Here is a 23,238-nt window from a genome sequence, read left to right on the forward strand (position 1 = left end):
ACCATTAACATTCACCAGGCCACAATCAACAGCCTGATTAACTCTATGTGAAGGAGATATGTCGTGCTACATGAGGCAAATGGTGGTCACACCAGAAAAGTATCTGTGAAAAACAGATGCAGATCTGTCCCAGTCATGTGAAATCCGTAGATTAGGGCCTAATTAATTAATTGCAGTCCATAGATTAGGGCCTTATGCATATATTTCAATTGAATGATTTCCTTATATGAAATGTAACTCTTTGAAATTGTTGCATGTTGCTTTTATATTTTTGTTCAGTGTATGAATATCGTTAATATCATTGATTGTATGACGTACAAAACAATAATAGGAATTGTGATACTTTATTTCTAATTGCAATATTAGGTGGAAATGGTAAAGTTATCTCTGTGTGCATCTAGGCCTTTCTGTATCTGGTTAATTTGTAAACATATACTGTATAAAGGACAGAGAGGTGCCTTCACTGGATGAGAATGTGCAGAATGTATTTATTCTATGCAATGGGAAGTGCAATGTCTTGAAACTATATGACACTATCATTGCTGAATAGATTAGATTTCATGTGGATGCTGTCCAATACTTGATTTTGCACAAGTAAAAGTGAATGTACTGAATTAACAAAGACATGACTGCAACCAGGCTACTGAAAACATATTGTTTGTCATATTGTTGCCTGTTGGTTTTATCGTTGCAGAGGCCTCTTCGACTGTATTACATTCAGTATGACGTCATATATTCCCACCTCCTATCCTGTGCCAGAGTCACACAGCTTCCGGTTACAGTCTGTAGCTTGCTCGTTTTTTTCAGCCAAGCTGTTTAGTCTTCGGAGCGCGTGAGAGTGAAGGTGCTTCAACGAAGGGGATCTGAGGGGAAGAATGAATCTTAAGACAGATGTGACAGAAATGTCTGGTTTTTGGAACAAGTTTAGCTCCTACTCGATTGCGCAGCTCAACGAAATGCTTGAAGATGATGACAAACTTAACATAATTATTCAAGAAATGGAAGAGGTAAGCCACTGTAACAACTTCACTTGGGTTTACTGCCGCAATGTTTACATTTTTCAAGCCTTTTGTTTGGCTTTTGCCAGCAGGTAACGAAGCATTTAGTGAATGTCGAGAATTTGCGGAATTATATTGCATACCTTCCAATACATCGTTTTTCAACCTTTGGTGCGTGGACAGATAACGTTACCGTCAATGGCAGGTGTTTAAAAAATATATATATATAGTTTTACATATATTTTTTAATTATTTGAAGAACTTTTAGAATGTTGCGGTCTAACTCGAAATAGCAAACCTTCCTGGAACTCGACATGCTTTGCCACATTGTTGCCATAAAATAAACAAACACTTACATTGTCAGCGAGTAACAGCAACATAACAATATTGCTGCAGAGAAAATGTATAGTATCCATGCTTCTCTTCTCTTGATCAGCAATATATTTTGGAAGAACGTTACTTGCAGATGGATATGGACATGAAAAGAGTAAGAACACTTCCTCTCTGGGAGTGTCAACTGGTATTATGGTTGGTGACGAAGCAAAAATACCAGTGTTTACCAAGCTACAGTAATGACACGACATACAGTTCAGGAGGTCAGAGTTTCCGTTTATGAAAATTAAATTACAAGACCCAATAAGGGCAGGTGTTCATACATTTATTTTTTGTTTAATTTGGCACAATGTCAAGGTCATGCACCTCCGCGCCTGTTTTACAAAAAAAAACATGTTATCTTGTATAACCAGCTGCCTTTTTAGCCATAAGGAACCTTGAATGAGGTTTGGTAACACAATTAGCTATAAAGTCACTGATGACGATAATCATGAAATTGTCAGCTGCTGAATGAACTTTTACTGCCAGCTGTGCCGAGTCATTACACTCAGTATGGTAGTTTATTTGTTAGATTATCTTTAATATAGCCTAGTGGTTAGAGCATTGGGCCAGTAACCGAAAGGTTTGTGGATCGAATCCCTGAGCTGACAGGGTAAAAATCTGTTGTTCTGCCCCTGAACAAGGCAGTTAGCCCACTGTTCCTAGGTTATCATTGTAAATAAGAATTTGTTCTTAACTGACTTGCCTAGTTAAATAATAAATACAAACATTTCACAGACTATGTTCTCAGAGTTCTCCTCCTTGGGCAGGACTTCTAGTAGCACACCTGAGAGAAGAACAAGCTGTGAGGGTGAATTTACATAGTTGTTCCTAGACAATTCCATAGATCCATCTGTAGGGGAAAGGACAATTGTAAGCTGTAAGGTCTTTAACTGACCTTGTAAATTAATAAAGGAAACCAGCTAGCATTGATTTGCATGTGTCTCGATACCAGAGACCTGCTTTTTATAGTCCCAGTTACGATTTTATTCCTCCCTGTATCTGATTCTAGCTGCCAATGGTTTCGTTTTCCTCACGTTGTGGCAGTGGAGTGGAATGACGAAGGGCTTGATAGCATAGCTGATTGCTGTAGGTTACTTTTTTCCTCATAAATCTACACACGATATCCCATAATGACAAAGCAAAAACAGTTTTTTTTGAATTTTTTGCAAATGTATAAAAATAAAGAAAACACAGAGATACCTTATGTAAGTATTCAGACTAGGGATGTGTGATATATCGGTGAGCATATCGGAATCAGACGATATTACCTACAAATGGTGACATTGGCATCGGCCCAATGTCTAGTTTAACGGCAGTGTGCAAAACCGATGTAAAATCTGATGTGCATACGTGTTTAACGTAAGTAGATGACGTAATGACACCACGAAAAATACTAAGGGCACACTTCCAACAAGTTTAAGTTGAGCAGTCATTTGAGAGGCGAAATCCATTAACGCCAAGATAATGGAATTCATTATGCTATTTGCTATGGGCGTCACGACTGACATTTCTACCAGCGACATCAGCCCCATGGGCATGCCGAGTCTGACAGTGTAACAGTACAAATTTAAACCGTCCCCTCGCCCATACTCAGAGCAAGTGACGTCACTGATTGAAACGCTATTTAGCGCCCACGCTAACTAAGCTAGCCGTTTCACATCCGTTACAACAGCACAGTGGGTCGACGGTGATTTCGTACTGAGGAAAGCCGTGTTGCATGCTCAAGAATGTGCTGGTTGTCATACCACTGCTGCCATTTCAATGGCATTTGAGAACATGTTTGAAACATATACACACTTCTAGTGCCATTCGAACAACTCACTTGAGAAAGAAGCTAGTCAACTGCTTCTGCAGCAGACGCGATACCCTCTGTCATGGCATTGAAACGCCTGCTCAACAAACACCTGCTCAACAAAACTGCTGACACACACCGTGGGGTTAAAACTTACAAAAGAACTCGAGGCTGTGAACAATCGATTGGGTGGTATTCTGTCTGGCGCTTCTTTACTGTGTCGCCACCATGCTCTACATACGTAAATGGGGGACATAATGTAGGTAAATGCCAACAAAATAACCTTTTGTTCAGTGTGGTGTGTGTAACCTTTTTTATTTAACTAGGCAAGTCAGTTAAGAACAAATTCTTATTTACAGTGATGGCCTTTGAACCAGGGACTGTAGTGATGCCTCTTGCACTGAGATGCAGTTCCTTAGACCACTGTGTGCGTGTGTTAACTATTTAACTGTACTAGAATGCTTAAAAGGCCGCTAAAATAAAAGATAATGGTGCGTTATTTGGGGTGGGGAGGGGGTTTTGCAAGAAACATATCTGATTTTCGGTATCGGCCAAAAATGTCATATCGGTGCATCCCTAATTCAGACTCTTTGCTATGAGCCTTGAAATTGGACGTGATTTGTAAAGGCACACACCTGTCTATTTAAGGTTCTACAGGTGACAGTACATGTCAGAGCTAAAACCAAGCCATGAGGTCAAATGAATTGTCTGTAGAGTTCCAAACTGAGCAATCGGGAGAGAAGGGCCTTTGTCAGAGAGGTGACCAAGAACCCGATGGTTACTCTGACAGAGCTCCAGAGTTCCTCTGTGGAGATGGTTGCCCTTCTGGAAGGTTCTCCCATCTATGCAGCACTCCACCAGACAGAAGCCACACCTCAGTGAAAGCACATGACAGCCCACTTGCAGTTTGCCCCAAAGGAACCTAAAGAACTCTCAGACCATGAGAAACAAGATTCTCTGGTTTGATGAAACCAAGATTGAAGTATTTGGCCTAAATGCCAAGCATCACGTCTAGAGGAAACCTGGCACCACCTCTACGGCGAAGCATGGTGGTGGAAGCATCATGCTGTGGGGATGTTTTTCAGCGGTAGGGACTAAGCAACTAGTCAGGATCGAGGGAAAGCTGAACGGAGCAAAGTACAGAGGGCCTGAAAGAACTTGCTCCAGAGAGCTCAGGACCTCAGACTGGGGTGAATGTTCACCTTCCAACAGGACAACGACCCTAAGCACACAGTCAGGACAACGCCAGAATGGCTTCAGGACAAGACTTTGAATGTCCTTGAATGGCCTGGATCTAACATCTCTGGAGAGACCTGAAAATAGCTGTCCAGCGACGCTCCCCATCCAACCTGACAGAGCTTTTGAGAAGATCTGCAGAGAAGAATGGGAGAAACTCCCCAAATACATGTGTGCCAAGCTTGTAGCGTCATACCCAAGAAGACCTGAGACTGTAATCGCTGCTAAAGGTGCTTCAACGAAGTACTGAGTAAAGGGTCTGAATAATTATGTAAATGTGATATTTCCGGGTTTTTTCTTTATACATTTGCAAAAATGTATAAAACTGTTTTTGCTTTGTCATTATGGCGTATTGTGTGTAGATTGGGGGGGGGGGGGGGAATGGTTTAATCCATTTTAGAATAAGGCTGTAACGTATCAAAATGTGACAAAAGTCAAGGGGTCTGAATACTTTTCCGAATGCTTTCTGTTTTCCCCGCTGGTCACATGGATTCGAAGGGAGTGTGACAAAGAAACACACCTTATGACTGAGAGAGATTAATTCTCAACATACTTCCTTCAGACTGGAATTTGGCATTACCTGATTTGACATAGTATCTTTATTATTTATTGAGATGCTTAGTCTTCAGGCTAAAATGACATAATTACTTTTAGGAATATTTTAATAGTTGTGTCCTTGACAACGATTATGAAAAAAAATTGGTTGCAGCTCGACTCACGTTGGTTCAGCACCCTCTGCTTCTTTCCTAATTACTTTGAGCAACAGTTAATTTTAAGGAAAGTTCTTTATTGGTGTGTGCGTTGCTTTTTATACAGTTCTTCTGAAGAATAATAGCATGTGGAAAATGTCCACCCCCCGTGCAATTAACCTTTTTTACGTCTGGCCCCTGTGAGAATATGGTTGATTAGCCCTGATGTACACAATGTAATCTGAGCAGGTACCGTATGTATGTACACTGTACTGCTCCGGTATGGAAATGCATACCTGTAAATATGGACACTTTTTTTTATGCTTTATGCTAGCTAACTAACCACTCTTTTTCACATTTGGAATACACACTCGCACACCTACTCACTCTTTGTATGCAAATGGTGTTCAATGGGTGTGTGTTCCTATCATTTCAAATAACCAGAACAATGTCCAGCCTCTCACTGGAATCACATGAATCTCCTTTCTATGGCCAACCTTGGTTAATATCATGGCTACATACTGACAGTTCATATTTGTCTGTCAGTCCTGGCATGTGTGTGCCGTGCCAGGAGATATAAACCCCTTGTTCCAAGTTAACAGCAGTGCATTATCATTTTACTGCACTCTCTAATGGCATGTTTGGATTGTGTGCCTGTGTGTGTGAATGTACATGGCAGTCAGGGACAGACAGGAGTAATAGCTGCCAGACTGGTCTTGGTTAGTGCAGTTGCTGGGCCTGATCAATCTTCAATTTAACACAGCCAGCTAAGAATAGCATATCAAGCAACTAAAGTTCCTTTTCAGCAAATGTAACCGGTAGTATCTCAACACTGGGTGGCGGTTGGCCTAGTTCTCCATCACCACATGATGTGTCCGCTGATTAACTTTGTGTTTTGACATTTCACATGTGAAGTAAATTTGAGATTAAGCTGACTTTGTACAGTCATTCAGCCCCTCTGTGAATTCCTTCCATGATCAGTCAGTCTCAGTAGGCAAATCCTCCCTCTCAATAGAGTGCTGTAGAGCACTGTATTGTCACTTTGAAGTGATTGTGGTTCAAAAGAGAAATGGAAGGAAGGAAAATAACATCCACAGGTATGAGCCAGTGTCACTTAGTTGAGAAACTGTTATTTGCAGATATGTAGCTAGACCTATACCAGGCATGACATTGAGAGATGTAGCCCTCTATATCTTGCTCCCTGTTTGGCTGAGCTCTAGAATAGAATCATCTCTAGGACTGAGCTCCAGAGGAGGCACTGAATGAAAACCCTCTGTTTGGGTGTGTTGCTGGCTGCTGATGCTGCCTCTGGCCCTCTGAGCTGTGGTCCTGTATTCATAAATCATCTAAGTAGCAGTGCTGATCTAGGATTAAGTCCTCCCTGGCCATGCCTTCTTATTTCATAATAACTTCATTATGTTAGTTGGGGGGTGTCTTAAATGTGAAGAAAAAAAGGAATGTATTGAACACAGTATGTGTGTTGTGACGATTTTGGTGTTCCCTCTAGTATTTTCCCTCAGGTACTGTCACTGTGAACAGAGAAAGTGGAGAGTTTTTCTGAACGCATTTCCTTCCCCCGCAAAATGTGTTTGGTTGGACAGAATAAGCCTGCAGTTATGGATGCTATTTAAGGGCCTACTTTTTTTCGGTGCACGGCGTTGGAGTGGCTAATTGGCTTTGTTTGGTCAGCTCAGGACATGGCAGTGCAGTGGCGGAAGCAGTAAAGCACAGTGGCAATACGTGTATTTAGCCTCTGGCCTTGTCTGAAATGTTGTTTTCTCTCTGTCACCCTCTAACCCACAGCCCTGCGGCCAAAGCCCACGCGGCTGTCTGGTTTCTGTCTTTCTGTTACAAGATAATCCGTCTTGGAAGTAGTGTTCTACATGGTAGGTTAGTTTATGTATTTTCAGAGCTGGGTCACATGATTCGATTCACACCCAAGCCACTTGCTATTTCTGTCTGTTTATGTAGCTTGATGCGACTGTGAATTTGAGTCATGTGGGAAAAGCTCTTGAATAGTTAGTCATCAGCCACTGTTTAGATTCTTGGCTCAAATTAAACTCCATATTCATATTTTCTTCACGTGACTAATTTGAGTTTTTAAAAAATATATATATACTTTTTTACATAATCCACATGCCGTGGGCTTGTTTTGAGAAGTCACACAGCGGGTTCTAGTTTTGAGTGTTGACAGGACAGGCACAAGATCTGATCCCTACCCATCCTGGTGTTGCCTTCCATTGTGTTTGTGTATCCGCATGTCTTACCATGTGTGTCTTTATAATGTGTCATAAAATGTATGTCTTAAAATTGAACTGACAGCGTTTGAACTACTTTGCAGATATGAAACACAGGCAATCAGTCATATCAAATTCCCAAATATCAAGTTCCCAGTTAATGCTACAAAACCAACTTTATACAAGGTTTTAAAAATAGGTTCTATTTAACTCAAAATTCCATGATGTAGAGTAAGGCATTTTTGGCAGAATAGATGGATACAGTTCAATGCATATAATTCACTAATACATTATTTGGAAGTCCAAAAAATATTGCTATCAGGTTGTAATTCACAGCTGACCTGGTGCATTGTTTGCTGCCTCCACCCATTCAAGATGCATGGTTTGTTTCAATGACTGAATAGTTTGGACAAAAACGGACAAATGTAACCAAGGCTGGGAATGTCAATACAATCAAACAGCAATCGCCGTGACCACAAGTCAATCATATCATGGCCAATAGGTTAGCGTATCTATTCATTTAGGTCTTTATTTAGCAAGCTTGATTAAAACACGAAGCTTACTTTAGCTACCTAGCGAGCTAACTAATGGGAGTTTGTCAGCTTTTTCCCCTCATTGTTTTTCTGTGGCTACAGCTAGAGATGCAGGTGTCATTTGGTTAGCTAGCAAGAAATGGATATCACTTTGCTAGCTAGCTATGCTGAATTTGAATGACTATTATCCACAGTTAGCATGCATATCTCTTAGTTGTCAATCAAATGTATTTGGCATCAGACAAATGGGCAGACAGGCAATTCCCATCCAGTTGTCACTGCCTGTAAACACACAGTCCAGTTCAAAGTGAATGATGGCAGGCCCGTGTGGCAACTAGCTTATTTGCATATATGCCTACTGTAGCTCTGATTGGATATGGCACAACGGTCTGCGTAGAGTCCGGTCCTGGACAAGACTAACAGTTTTTATTAGGTTTTATTTACTGCAGTGTCTATTGATTGTCCGAACGCACGGCCGCTTTCCCGCAATATTGCTGTAGAATTTAACTTACTCTACGTCATTACCAAACATTCTGTGAATGTATGAAAACGTGAACATGAAGGTGTCTAAGTGCTCGCTTGTCAGAAAGCAGTCATATTCTTCCTGGGGGTGTACTGTATCTGAGCAGATTTCTATAAGATTTCATGTTGCTTAAACACTGTCAGTTTCACTGTGTGTGGGTCTTAATGTGTATTGTAGATGCAGGATGTGCAGCAGATCAAGGAGATGATCCTGGCCAGTAACCGGAGCCTGGCAGAGCAGAATCTTCAACTGCAGCCCAGCCTGGAACACCAGAAGACCCAGCTCACCAAATGCTACGGCTCACTACAGGAGAGCTTTGAGGCCTACCAGGTCCACAAGTCCAAACTAGGTAACGCATGTTCACTTGTCTGCAGAATTTGAGTAAATTTCATTATACCCTGAGTGTACAAAACTGTAAGAACACCTGCTCTTTCCATGGCATAGACGAGGGGGGGGGGGGTTGCGCAACTCCATAAGGGAAGTACCAAATCCCCTTACTATAGGGGAGGTGCATGCAAGCAGATAAGGACATTTGGCTAGGATGGAATAAATTATATTGTAAAACCTGCAAGAGAGCGAATGTAAACCAGGGGAAAAACTACCCTCCCTGTGCACCCCCCCCCCCCCCCCCCCCCCCCAACACCAAAAAAAAAAAACACAATCCTCCCCAAAGCAACAAAAAAAAGTTTGTCAACCCTCCCCTATTTTGGAACACCCCACAGTAAATTGTGATCTGTCCCTTACAATGAAAAAGCAAGGTATTTTTTGTAAAAATGATGCATGGCCATCATATTTTTAATGTTTATCGTAGGAAGAATGTAAGAGTGTGAATGCCTGCTACATTTCCTAATGTTTTACTTAAAGTTAATCTTGCATTTTAAGTACCGGAGAAAAGTACAGTGTGAACCCTTTGGAATTACCTGAACTTCTGCATGAATTGGTCATACAATATCATCTGATCTTTATCTAAGTCACAACAATAGATGAACAGTCTGCTTAAACTAATAACGCACAAAAAATGATACATTTTCATGTCTTTATTGAACGTACCGTGTAAACATTCACAGTGCAGGGTGGGAAAAGTATGTGAACCCTTAGATTTAAAATTGGTTGACCCTCCTTTGGCAGCAGTAACCTCAACCAAATGGTTTCTGTAGTTGCGGCTCAGACCTGCACAAGGGCCAGGAGGAATTTTGGACCATTCCTCTTTACAAAACCGTTTCAGTTCAGCAATATTCTTAGGGTGTCAGTTGTGAATCACCCTCTTGGGGTCATGCCACAGCATCGGGTTGAGGTCAAGACTCTGACTGTGCCACTCCAGAAGGCATATTTTATTCTGTTGAAGACATTCTGTTGTTGATTTACTTCTGTGTTTTGGGTCGTTGTCGTGTTGCATCACTCAACTTCTGTTGAGCTTCAATTGGCAGACAGATTGCCTTACATTCTTCTGCAAAATGTCTTGATAAACTTGGGAACACATTTTTCCGTCGATGATAGCAAAGCTGTCCAGCAAAGCAGCTCCAAACCATGATGCTCCCTTCACCATACTTTACAGTTGGGATGAGGTTTTGTGTCTTTTTTTTCTCCACACACAGTGTTGTGTGTTTCTTCCAAACAGCTCAACTTTAGTTTAATCTGTCCACAGAATATTTTACCAGCAGCGTTGTGAAACATCCAGATGCTCTTCTGCGAACTTCAGACGTACAGCAATGTTTTTTTTTGCAGCAGCAGCAGTGGCTTCTTCCGTGTTGTCCTCCCATGAACACCATTCTTGTTTAGTGTTTTATGTATCGTAGACTCGTAAATGGAGATGTTAGCTAAAGACTTACAGAAATCCCTGGAACATGCTGACACTCCAGGATTCTTCTTAGGCTCATTGAGCTGTGCTGTGCTCTTGCAGTCCTTTGCAGGATGGCTACTCCTAGGGAGAGTAGCAAGAGTGCTGAACTTTCTCCATTTATAAACAATTTGTCTTAATGTGGACTGATGAACATCAAGGCTTTTAGAGATACTTTTGTAACCCTTTCCAGGTTTTTGCAAGTCAACAATTCTTAATCTTGGTTCTTCTGAGATCTCTTTTGTTCGAGGCATGGTTCACATCAGGCAATGCTTCTTCTGAATAACTCACAAAATTTGAGTTTGCTTTTTTATTTTTTTATAAGGCAGGGCAGCTCTAACCAACATCTCCAATCTCGTCTCATTGATTGGACTCCAAGTTAGCTGACTCCTGACTCCTATTAGCTTTTGGAGAAGTCATTAGCCTAGGGGTTCACATACTTTTTCCAACCTACACTGTGAATGTTTAAATGATGTATACAATATAGACAAGAAAAATAGAATTTGTGTGTTATAAGTTTAAGCACACTGTGTCTGTGACTTAGATCAGATATATTTTTATGACCAATTTCATGCAGAAATCCAGATAATTCCAAAGGTTCACATACTTTTTCTTGCCACTGTAGCTACACATCACTCAGTGTTGTCTGCTGATTGAATACCCGTTTATGAATTCTCACCCGAGTGGAGAAGTGCAACTGAACATTTTTCTGATGCTGAGAAGAAATTACAATAAGAAGCATTTTAGGTCTGCGTTTACAAAACGCAGCATGATATTTCTTATGTGTTTTATATATGCTTATTTTGTGATGCATTGGAAAACCTCCCTGGTCTTTGTGGTTGAATCTGGGTTTGATATTCACTGCTCGATTGAGGGGCTTTAAAAATATCTGTATTTGTGGGGTACAGAGATGAGGTAGTTATTCAAAAATCTGGCTAAATGCTATTGCACAGAGTGAGTCCATGCAAGTTATTGTGTGACTTGTTAAGCAAGTTTTTAACTCCGGAACTTATTTAGCTTTGCCATAACAAAGGGGTTGAATAATTATTGACTCAAGACATTTTCATTGTTGAAATTTTTATTAGTTAATTCCACTTTGACATTATGGGGTATTGTGTGAATATGTAAGCCAGTTAAATTTTTTCAGCAATTATCATTTCAGACCATAAGACAACAAAATTAGCAAAAAGTCAAGGGGTGTGAATACTTTCTGAACACACTGTAAGTTTAACTTTATGAGCTTGATTGCCTGTCTATGCAATTTGTTTATTTTAATTTGTGCTCGCTAGCATATTTAGCTAGCAGCCTCCATGGAAATGTGCTATTACTTGTGCTAAATTTGTTAGCGTTCTAGTAATAGATGCCTAATGGGCATATTTTGCCGGGGGTTTTGGTGCGCCTTTGTGTAATAAGCTGGTAATACCGTAAATCATGGATGACAGAAGGACGATATGAAAATCTGTATATCGTCCAACCCTATTAATTGTGATGGCTGAATGGTTTGAAAAGGTTATGCCTATTATCTGGATTACCAAATCAGTTGACAACTCACTCTGAACTTTTGAACGTTGTTTACTGCCATGGATAGTTTGAGACGGTAGTTACAATATTTTTCTATTGTTTGTTCTTCCATTGACATGCAGATCTGACCAGTTTCTCCATTTCCTGATTATTATTATTAAATAGTGGCCCTAGTGCATTTGTCATTTTCCTTCCCGCAGTAGCTGATCTCTGCCAGTATTGAGCAGAATACAGCATTGACTTAGATCCCAGCTATACTGCAGTAGGCGAGAGTTAGAGAGTAGTTTATACCCCCATAATGGCACACCTTAGCAGCACTTTGTGTGGAGTGAGTAATAAGTTGGGTGCTGATACCTATGACCTGGTATGATGCAAAGGTTTCCAGGGAAGCCACTCTGAACAGCATGTCAACATTTCATTACTTACTTTGTTCTAGTGGGTGTAGTTTAGCACTCACTGATGAAGTTGGTTTAACCTTGTATTCTCCTGTAGTCAAAGCACCTGACCTGCCATTTGTTTGTTGAATTCCGAATTCCATTTAGTCAAATGTAGATTTTACTGTGTGCTGGCTGTCCTAGCAGCAGATGCCTGGGAAGGACAGAGCAGAACAGCACAACTGGATCCCAAATGGCAGCCTATTTTCTATGTAGTAAACTATATATAGGAAATAGGGTGCGTCATTTGGGACACATCCCATAGCAAAAAAAAATAAATCAATGTCTCCAAGCAGAATCAACCCAGTATTGTTTGATTTGTGTGTTTCCTTTTGTATACAGTGACTCCCCCACCAATCCTTCAAGGCAATGCCAAAGGGGGTTCTTCAGAAGAGACTCCCAGTCTAGCAGTGAGTGGGAGCCAGGATGACAGGACAGACTCTGCTCCCCTGCCCCTTATTACAGCAGTCCACAGTGAGCCATTGTGCTGCTGGGCATGTGAGAGCCAAACTGTGATAGAGGGAGGTAGGGATAGAGAGGGGAAAAGAGCGAGATAGAAAAGCCAAAAACTCTCCCTCAGACTACCAGTGAAGGCTGGCCTGTATCCATTACTAAATGGCAGTCTCATGATCCCTGGGTCCAAGGGGGGTGTGTGTGTGTTCCTGTTCCTCGCTGGTCTTTCAGAGGTAGAGAATCATTCCATTGTGTGGAGGAGTGCTGATACTCCTGTGAGTCTGTGTCGTTAGAGGGGGAGAGGGGGGGGGGGGGTTTCATCAGCTCAGGGGATCCAATCTTGCAACCGTACAGTAACTTGTCCAATGCTCTAACCACATGCACTCCACGAGGAGCCTGCCTGTTACACAAATGCAGTAGAGGCCAAGGTAAGTTGCTAGCTAGCATTAAACTTATCTTTATAAAAAACAATCAATCATAATCACTAGTTATAACTACTAATCCAGGTTTGCAGGCAATATTAACCAGGTGAAATTGTGTAATTTCTCATGCGTTCATTGCACGCAGAGTCAGGGAATATGCAACAGTTTGGGCTGCATGGTTCATTGCGAACTAATTTGCCAGAATTTTACGTAATTATGACACAACATGGAAGGTTGCAATGTAACAAGAATATTTAGACTTAGGGATGCCACCCGTTACATAAAATACAGAACGGTTCCATATTTCACTGAAATAATAAACGTTTTGTTTTCGAAATGATAGTTTCCGGATTCGAACATATTAAAGAAAAAAGGCTCGTATTTCTGTGTTATTATGTTATAATTAAGTCTGATTTGATAGCGCAGTCTGACTGAGCAGCAGCAGGCTGGTAATCATTCATTCAAACAGCACTTTCGTGCATTTTGCCAGCAGCTCTTCGCAATCACAGCGCTGTTTGACTTCAAGCCTATCAGCCTAATGACTGGTGTAACCGATGTGAAATGGCTAGCTAGTTAGCTGGGTGTGCGCTAATAGCGTTTCAAATGTCACTCGCTCTTAGATTTGGAGTAGTTATTCCCCTTGCGCTGCAAGGGCCGCGGCTTTCGTGGAGCGATGGGTAACGCTGCTTCGAGTGTGGCTGTTGTCGATGCGTTCCTGGTTCGAGCCTAGGTAGGGGCGAGGAGAGGGACGGAAGCTATACTGTTACACTGGCAATAATATAGTGCCTGTAAGAACATCCAATAGTCAAAGGTATATGAAATACAAATGGTATAGAGAGAAATAGTCCTATAAATACTATATTAACTACAACCTAAAACCTCTTACCTTGGAATATTGAAGTCTCATGTTAAAAGGAACCACCAACTTTCTCATGTTCTGAGCAAGGAACTTAAACGTTAGCTTTTTTTATATGTCACATATTGCACTTTTACTTCTCCAACACTTTGTTTTTGCATTATTTAAACCGAATTGAACATGTTTCATAATTTTTTCAAGGCTAAATTGATTTTATTGGTGTATTATATTAAGTTCAAATAAGTGTTCATTCAGTATTGTTGTAATTGTTATTACAAATAAATGTCAAAAATGGTCTGATTTTTAATTGGTTTCGGCTTTTTTGTTCCTCCAATAACCGGTATCGGCGTTGAAAAATCATTATCGGTCCATCTCTAATTCACATTATTCCAAACACAGGTTCTTAGGATTTATAGTCAGACTTTTAGAGGCTTTTTGTTTTAAGTGTAATTTTGTGTAAATATATGCAAAATATGCATCCTTCATACATGTGAAGTGTTTTTTTTTATTATTCCATGAAATTACAAGATTTTGATGAACTGATCTGTAAAAGTCTGACCATTTAAGTGTGTTATTACAATAAAACAAAACAAAAAACATTCTGCCTTGAAGCAATGTGTTGAAAAACAGACTCTTGTGGTATGCAAATTAGCACATTTAACTTCTTATGGCTCGGGGGCAGTATTGAGTAGCTTGGATGAATAAGGTTCCCAGAGTAAACTGCCTGCTACTCAGGCCCAGAAACTAAGATATGTATATTATTAGTAGATTTGGATTGAAAACACTCAAAGTTTCTAAAACTGTTTGAATTGTGTCTGTGTATAACAGAACTCATATGGCAGGCAAAAACCTGAGAAAAAATCCAAACAGGAAGTGGGAAATCTAAGGTTTGTAGTTTTTCAAGTCTTTGCCTATCCAAGATAGTGCACATTTGGTCCGATTGTACTTCCTAAGGCTTCCACCAGATGTCAACAGTATTTAGAACCTTGTTTCAGGCTTTTACTGTGAAGGGGGAGCGAATAAGAGCTGTTTCAATCAGGTGTCTGGCAGAAGGCCATAAGCTGGTCACGCGCGTGGCCGTGAGAGCGACATGCGTTCCATTGCATTTCTAAAGACAAAGGATTTGTCCAGTTGGAATATTATTGAAGATTTATGTTAAAAACATCCTTAAAATTGATTCTATACATTGTTTGATATGTTTCTACGAACTGTAACAGAACTTTTTGACTTTTCATCTGGACCTAGTGCTTGCGCCTCATGAATTTGGATTTGTGAACTAAACGCGCAAACAAGGAGGTATTTGGACATAAATGATGGACTTTATCGAACAAAACAACATGTATTGTGGAACTGGGATTCCTGGGAGTGCATTATGATGAAGATCATCAAAGGTAAGTGAATATTTATAATGCTATTTCTGACTTCTGTTGACTCCACAACATGGCGGGTATCTGTATGGCTTTTTTGGTGCCTGAGCGCTGTACTCAAATTATTGCATGGTGTGCTTTTTCCGTAAAGCCTTTTTTAAATCTGATACAGCGGTTGCATTAAGGAGAAGTATATCTTTAATTCCATGTATAACATTTGTATTTTCATCAACATTTATGATGAGTATTTCTGTAAATTGATGTGGCTCTCTGCAAAATTACTGGATGTTTTGGAAGTAAAACATTACTGAGCATAACGCGCCAATGTAAACTGAGATTTTTGGATATAAATATGAACTTTATCGAACAAAACATAAATGTATTGTGTAACATGAAGTCATATGAGTGTCATCTGATGAAGATCATCAAAGGTTAGTGGTTTATTTTATCTCTATTTCTGCTTTTTGTGACTCCTCTCTTTGGCTGGAAAAATGGCTGTTTTTCTGTGACTTTGTGCTGACCTAACATAATCGCAAAGTATGCTTTCGTCATAAAGCCTTTTTGAAATCGGACACTGTGGAGGGATTAACAACAAGTTTATCTTTAAAATGGTGTAAAATACTTGTATGTTTGAGGAATTTGAATTATGAGATTTCTGTTTGAATTTGGCACCCTGCACTTTCACTGGCTATTGTCATATAGATCCCGTTAACGGGATTTCAGCCGTAAGAAGTTTTAAGGACGTTTTGCCTCTTTGCATATTTTAATTCAGAAATAAATAATACTATGTAATACAATAATATATTTACTTATGTATACTTTCAACTGGAAAAGTTTCAGCCAGAGTAAAGAAAAACAAATTCCCAATTAACCTGTGGCCTTGAGCAAATTAAGGCAGCGATGCATGTTTGCAATTTTAAAGCTAATTTCCAGCAATTCTTTGCATTTTGCCTTGGCTAATGCTGTTATTCTGCTCAAACATAATAACAAAATATATAATGCTACAATTTTTTCTCTCTGACTGTCTAGCCTTTATTTTGGTGTTATTATTTGAAAGTAGTGTTTTTATTAGTTTTTATTTAATCTATTTGAAATGTTTTATATATTTTTTTACTGTTTTTGATTTACCTGTTGATTTTAGTCCCCACACACAGACACTTAGTTTGAAATACCAAAATGAACTCTGAAACAACTACATTAATTTAGGGACCAGTCGAAAAGCATTAAACATTTATGGCAATTTAGCTAGCTGTCTTGCTGTTGCTAGCTAATTTGTTCTGGGATATAAACATTAGGTTATTTTACCTGAAATGCACAAGGTCCTCTACTCTGACAATTAATCCACAGACAAGTGTTAAGAGTTTACTAGAAACAATCTCTCCTCCTTCAGGCTTCTTTGGACCTCATATGGCGGCTGGCAACTAACTTTAAGGTGCATTAGCACTACCACCGGCACTGGAGTGTGAACCTCAGTTTATCTTTCAATCACCCACGTGAGAATGCTATTCATTGACTACAACACAGCGTTCAACACCATAGTGGCCTCAAAGCTAAGCACTAAGCTAAGGACCCTGGGACTAAACACCTCCCTCTGCAACTGGATCCTGGACTTCCTGACGGGTCGTCCCCAGGTGGTAAGGGACGGTAACGACACACCCGCAACACTGATCCTTAACACTGGGGCCCCTCTGGGATGCATGATCAGTCCCCTCTACTCCCTGTTCACTCATGAACTACACAGCCAGGCACGACTCCAAGACCATCATTAAGTTTGCTGATGACACAACAGTGGTAGGCCTGATCACCAACAATGACGAGACCGCAAATAGGGAGGAGGTCAGAGACCTGGCTGTGTTGCCAGGACAACAACCTCTCCCTCAACGTGATCAAGACTAAGGAGATGATGGTTGTGGACTACAGGAAAAGGAGGACCGAGCACACCTAAAAACCAATGAGGAGATGGGAGAAGCAGGACTTGCAGTGCGTTAAGTATCACAAATAGAAGCAAGTTCAATTGTAGCGCAAGGCTTCGCAGAGGTGTGGGTGCAATGATTGAATAATGTATGTGTACGTTTATTTTGCAACGCTTCCCCCTGCGACACGAGTGGTGTAGTCAGCATGTTAGGCGACCAGAGGAAAATAAAAAAGCTTAGGTGGCCCGCCCAAGGTTTTCAATGGCAGAAAAATCCTTTGACTGGCTGGATCAACTGTGAAAAGCCTTGTGTAATGCTGGTTAAATTAAGCCTCTTATTTGGCACTGAGCGGGGAGGAGCGTGCCAGGGCTTTGTCGCTCGCTCTCTTCCCCCCCACTGGTGTTGCCAACTTTAAAACGTTAGGAGCATAACATTTAGGAGCACCAGAAAATGATTTTTTTTAAATCTATTGATATATAGCCTTTACTGTATGAATTAATGTTGTGCCCTAGAAACAAATATGTAACCCTGTAAATACATCTGATTTATTATAAACAGCTAAAATGTTGATTCATATACCGGTACTACTTTCCTATTTAGATGTATTCCATAGAGAATTGTACACTGTCTTCAAGAGTGTCAAGGTTGTTTATAATGACATCTGTTTTTAAAACTCCAGGTCCCACAGCAAAATATTTTCGTCGCACTTTATAGCCCTGAATGTATGGCTCAGATGTTCCTTATATTCGGACAACAGCGAATGGGTTTATGCATATACTTATTTTGTTATTACACATTGTACTACACGATAAGAGTATAAAACATACACTTTTTTAACCATTTAATGGTCACATCTTCTAGGCTACATGAGCTCTGTGCCTGTGAGCTTTGATTTGTCCAGTGTTGTTGAAATTTTAGCTGATTTTGCTTTGACACGGCAATTGAGAGAACAAGGGGTAGAGGAGAAGTTGTTGTGGTTGTTGGCCTCAGTGTAGAAGGGAGTAGGGTACCATTTCAGATCCAGGCTCCAGTCTTAGTTTACCACTCATTGTGGAAGACAGTCAGTCTTTTTGCTCAGATGTTCTGTCCTTGGTTTGGGTGTCAGAGGAGGTTGTTGTAGACAATGAGTGACTGATGGAGATTTAGCTCTGTGTGCGCTCGTGTTTTCTCTCACTGGTTGACTACTCCCTCATTCTTCTGTAGCAGTCATCATGTGATTTAGTGTCATGTTATTAAGGCCTGCTAATTATTTTCATCAGTACATTTTCAACGGTCCTGTGACTGAGGCGACAGAGGATGAATTATAGTTGCGGTCATAAACAAAATGCTAACTTTTGTCTTGTCCCTTTTTTTTCTTTCTCTTCTGCTCACAGACCACACCCCTGGGAACAGTTCATTGGACACATTGCTAGCTCTACTGCAGGCAGAGGGAGCCAAGATTGAAGAGGAGACTGAGGTAAGCAGCATGAAAATATCTCTCTCTTGCGCGCGCACACACACATACAGTGTCCTGCCTTTCCTGTTTTTTTTATTTGCACTTTGACCCAAGGGGCATACTATGGTTTATTAATCTAACTCTATGGTCCCTTTTGTTACAAGAAAGGTGGACACCCCTCAGATTTTCTTTATAGTTATTTTACTGTCCAATCCTCACATCTTTTCATCATATTTGTATTTATTTTTATAAGTGTTTAAAAAAAGGGGAAAAAAGGCATTTGCATGGAATATCCAGAATGTGCTTTTATTTTAACGTTTTAAACTGTTCCTGCTTCTTCCTAAACAGAACATGGCCGACTCCTTCTTGGACGGCGATGTCACCCTAGATACCTTCATAGACTCGTACCAGAGCAAGAGGAAGCTGGCCCACCTGAGGAGGGTGAAGATTGACAAGCTGCAGGAGATGGTGCTGAAGGGCCATAGGCTGCCCCAGGTGCCAGTCTCTTGCTCCCATCCCCAGGAGGTCTCAGCCAGGCCAGCCCCCCTCTACATAGAGGTCAACAACCACTCCCCTGTGCCCCAGCCCAGGAGAGCTCCCCCTCCCCCTCCAGCCCAACAACCCCCAGGTGTATCCCCCCAGCCTGCTGTCTTCTCCTATCCTGCCATCCCATACCCCCCTATCCCCCCCAGGGCAGCCCACCTTTTGCCCAGTGCCAACCCGGAGCACCAGCACCACTTCATGTCTCAGTGCCCCCCTGTCCTTCCTCAAAGGCCTCCCCCTCGCATGGCCCCGCAGTCTGGCTTCATGATTCAGTAGTGAAGGGGGTAAAGTACATGCAGTGGACTTGCACTGCAATCTTGCTGGAACTATCTTCTGTGTTGTGTCAGGCTGTGAGCCTCTGAATATGGCACAACGTAATGCAAAGGGGGTCGACTAACTTAGATTGAAGGCTGGTCTGGGCATATTCAACTGAAAAACAGAATCGAGTTTGAATTTGCACTCTTCTCACCAGAATCAGCACTCCATTGCTACAACACCCCAGAAAGGACTTGACTGACCAGTGCTTGCGTCTGCAAAGTTAAATCTCTCAGCGATAGGGCTTTAGATGTAGTCTAAAGTGAAATAAATTTATGGTTAGCTGGCCTCTTAAAATTGGGCTTGGCCATGACCCCAGTCAGATGAGGCCTATTTTTTTCAGCACTTTATGCCCCTCAGGTGTTTCCTCAGTCCTCCCTCTCCTCTTCCTGCCCGTTACAGTGAAGGTGCCTCTCATCTGTCATCTGTGGTGTCTAAAGCCGAATGGGGACTAGAGCCATTCATTGTTTCTCATTTGATCTACAGTGTCATTTGAATGTTGTTTTTATATTGTGTAACCAGAGACTTCCCAGAAGACGATGGTAAATCATATGCAATAGATATTTAGAGTACTAATGTCATACAGCGTTATTGTTGCCAGGAAAGATTGGACAGACATTTTGAAATAACTAATTTGTGAGGTGTGTGTGCACCTCTTCTCCAGCATGGACAGTTGTCAAAAAAGTGTGTGGATCTCATGCCCAATCCAATATGGAGGACAGTCGAATTGGTCTCTGTCGCTCAGGGCAGACATGTGCAAACATGCACATAGTAGGGGTGGGTGGGGGTTGGTGTCACAAACACTCTGAAACCTTGGCCTCTTGGTCTTGCCTGCGAAGGATCTGTCATTGCCATATAATCAATTTACCTTAAGTGTTGTTTTAGTCAATAATAGCATACTTGATGCGCAACAGTTTTGGAAAATAATTTTTTTGTCCTTCCATATATCACTCCTTTAATCATTGAATGGCGTTTTCTCTTGGGTACGTTATAAAGCTGATTATCGTCATTGCTGTTGAAACAAGATTAGTCTATTTAAGTTCATTCGGTGATATAACCATATACAGTCCATATCAAATCAAGTATATACTGCAACTAAGCCAGTCATCCACTGTTGTGTGAACAGTAAAACCCTCTGTAATTGAAGGTAATTATCACATTGACTGAACAAAGACTATGTTATCTTAAAGAGATTATCCGGTACTTTTATATACTTAGCCAGTAGATCTGAAAGTAGTGCTCACGAGCCAGAAGTGGTCTGCGAAAATTGCATACTATGTCACATATGTGCCGATATGTGCACCACGTTATTGCTCTGCTGTGTATGCATCTTGCTAGCTGTCTTGCAACTGGTGAGTGGCTTAAGCTCATTGGCTAGAACTCTAATTGCTAGGGGGCTGGTCCACGTGTAGGGAAAATGTTGCACAGCTTCCAGAAAAACATTGAAAAGATAAACTAGGGATTTTGTGGCTAATTGAAGTAAGACAGTAATTCTGCTCATAGATTATGAATGTATGAACTACACATTGACACATCAATTCCAAAGCCATTTATTGAGAAACCATTGTGTAAAATTACTATTTTCATACTTTCCTGCATCAATTTGTCAGGTTTATACCCATGTTATGACAGTAGTTTGAGGAGTGCACACTTTTGATCCATATTGATGAAATGTGAAAATTTATACAGTACCCATCTAAAATGTTTCTTGCACCATTTTTATTACAAGTACTAATCCTAAAGAAGTCACATCAAAAGAGTGTTTGGTTACCTTGGCCTAAATGCTGCAGTTGTGCACTGTTCGAGCCACTGAGTGCCTTCACTGAACTGGACTGATATGGAGGATCACACTGCTGACTGCTCTATGCCTCTTATCTGTGTAAACTGACCAGGCTTGACTGCTCTTCTGGTCTGGATCACCTTAGTTAGCCCCACCATCAATGTCTACTTCCCCAGCCTGTTATCATTTGCTGTCTGCAACCGATGTGATGGTGGTGCATGCCCGGGGGCAGGAGAGGCTCGAGTCCATCTGTCTGCCAGGCTTCTTCTCTCCTAACTGGTGCAGTTTTCTTCTGAACATGTGCCAGAGAGATATGTCCTTGGGGTATGTGCCTAATGCTTGTGGTACTCCTACAGCTTCTTTGTACCATCAACACAAACTGTGGTTTGCCTGCCCTGAGGTGGGTGACCACCATTTATATTCTTATGCATATCGGTGGTTCGCCAAGACAACAGGGCTCCTATATTTTTTTAAATGTATCTTAATATCTAACAGAAATGCATCTTTCTGAGAAATTGGCCAAATCGGCGCAATAACAGTTTGCCGTAAGTTAGGTTGAAGAAAAAGCCATGTCCCTATTTATTTCTCAAATGCAAGAAATGTTATGTATTGAATACCAATTGTTTTGATATACTTTAGCCTACCAGCATTTCTAAATTAAACGAATGATATTAATCATTGTGTGCATGTTTTTATTTGATTGTGATTCATTTGAGTTTTTCTGCTGTAGCAGTTTGTTTATAACTGGCATAATTTGGGTGTTTGGGCTGCTTTAAAATACAGGTTTATTTTCAATACTCATGTTCATACATGTTGTTCATTGTAATGTTGTAGGTATGTTGGCTTATGAAGATTGTAGAGGTGGTTGATTAAAATTATGAAACTTTAAAAAATTTTTAAGGACGGGACAGTGAATAAATAAATTGTTTTTTGTATTGATGTCTTTTGAGTTGCCTTACTCAATCACAGAGCTTGATCTCTGGTTATTAGGAGTCAGTTGGCCATTTCAAGTTATTTTTGAATATGAAGGCATATTCCTACACTTCAAGTACAAACTGGCGGCTGGGGTGCAATATTAGGAAGGTGTTCCTAATGTTTGGTATACTCAGTGTACGTTTTGAATTGTCAAAATCGTTTTAATTGGGAAAGCAGATGGTGTTTATCAAAATAAATCACTTTGCATGTGAAAACACAGAATCCTAGTCATTACTCCACATTCTTAACCTGTCACTTTTGTTTTGAGACGACTTCGCTGTCAAACAGAGCGTGGCACAGGGAGGCAGCCTGCTTCCAAAACGAATGCAATCACTTTTCACACGGTACAAAATATGCCCACCTGGGCCAGATTAATCGAATCCCCTCATTGAATGCAACTTTACAACAAAATACATTGTCACATTTATCTTGATTATGTTAAATGTTATTATAATGAACATTGCAGTTCACTGATTAAGTTTTTTTTTTTCAATTAACCAAATTACAATGCAGGTTCCAGCATTGATGGTAAAAGCAAGCTCTGCAGGGTAAATTGAAACAAGACCGCCATCTAGTGTTGATTTACTGACAGGTTATTATGGTGTAAAGTACTTGTTCTTTAAAGTATTTTTTACTTAAGTGGATGTTTTAGGTGTCTGTACTTTACTATTTATATTTTTACTCAAATAGTATTCTACTGGGTGTCTTTTACTTTAATTTTCTATTAATGAATCTTTATTTTTACTCAAGTATGACAATTGGGTACTTTTTCCACCACTGCATATGATGGATGTCCCGCCCTGGGAGAATATTTAGGTGTATATTTTGATGTTCCTGAAATGACGATATTCTGACCTTCCTAAAAATGAAATTGATTAGGACAGGTGGGCTGCCTGGTAGATGTGTGCATTGAATATAGCAAATGTATGATTAAGACAAACAAATGATTTGTTAAACCCAAGGAAGGACCTTATAAAACAGGTTAAACCAATGACTGTATACCA

At 40.5% G+C, this 23,238-nt stretch overlaps 1 protein-coding gene across 1 annotated transcript; it reads left to right on the forward strand.

Annotated features, from left to right (window-relative positions):
* Positions 1–778: 778 nt before the first annotated feature.
* Positions 779–22,443, forward strand: LOC110525886 (vacuolar protein sorting-associated protein 37B). The gene is made up of 4 exons (XM_036980055.1): positions 779–1,007; positions 8,561–8,732; positions 18,560–18,642; positions 18,970–22,443. Exons 1-4 carry the CDS (start codon positions 876–878, stop codon positions 19,438–19,440), a joined length of 858 nt encoding a protein of 285 aa, XP_036835950.1. The 5' UTR covers positions 779–875; the 3' UTR covers positions 19,441–22,443.
* Positions 22,444–23,238: the final 795 nt, after the last annotated feature.

This window comes from Oncorhynchus mykiss, chromosome 6, assembly GCF_013265735.2.
Source record: "Oncorhynchus mykiss isolate Arlee chromosome 6, USDA_OmykA_1.1, whole genome shotgun sequence".
Lineage (NCBI taxonomy): Eukaryota > Metazoa > Chordata > Actinopteri > Salmoniformes > Salmonidae > Oncorhynchus > Oncorhynchus mykiss.

Excerpts from the sequence above, each read along its gene's own strand:
- LOC110525886 (XM_036980055.1), top strand. The coding sequence starts at position 876 with ATGAATCTTAAGACAGATGTGACAGAAATGTCTGGTTTTTGGAACAAG. Across the intron at positions 1,008-8,560 it reads TTATTCAAGAAATGGAAGAG|ATGCAGGATGTGCAGCAGAT; the intron begins GTAAGCCACTGT and ends TGTGTATTGTAG. Across the intron at positions 8,733-18,559 it reads GGTCCACAAGTCCAAACTAG|ACCACACCCCTGGGAACAGT; the intron begins GTAACGCATGTT and ends TTCTGCTCACAG.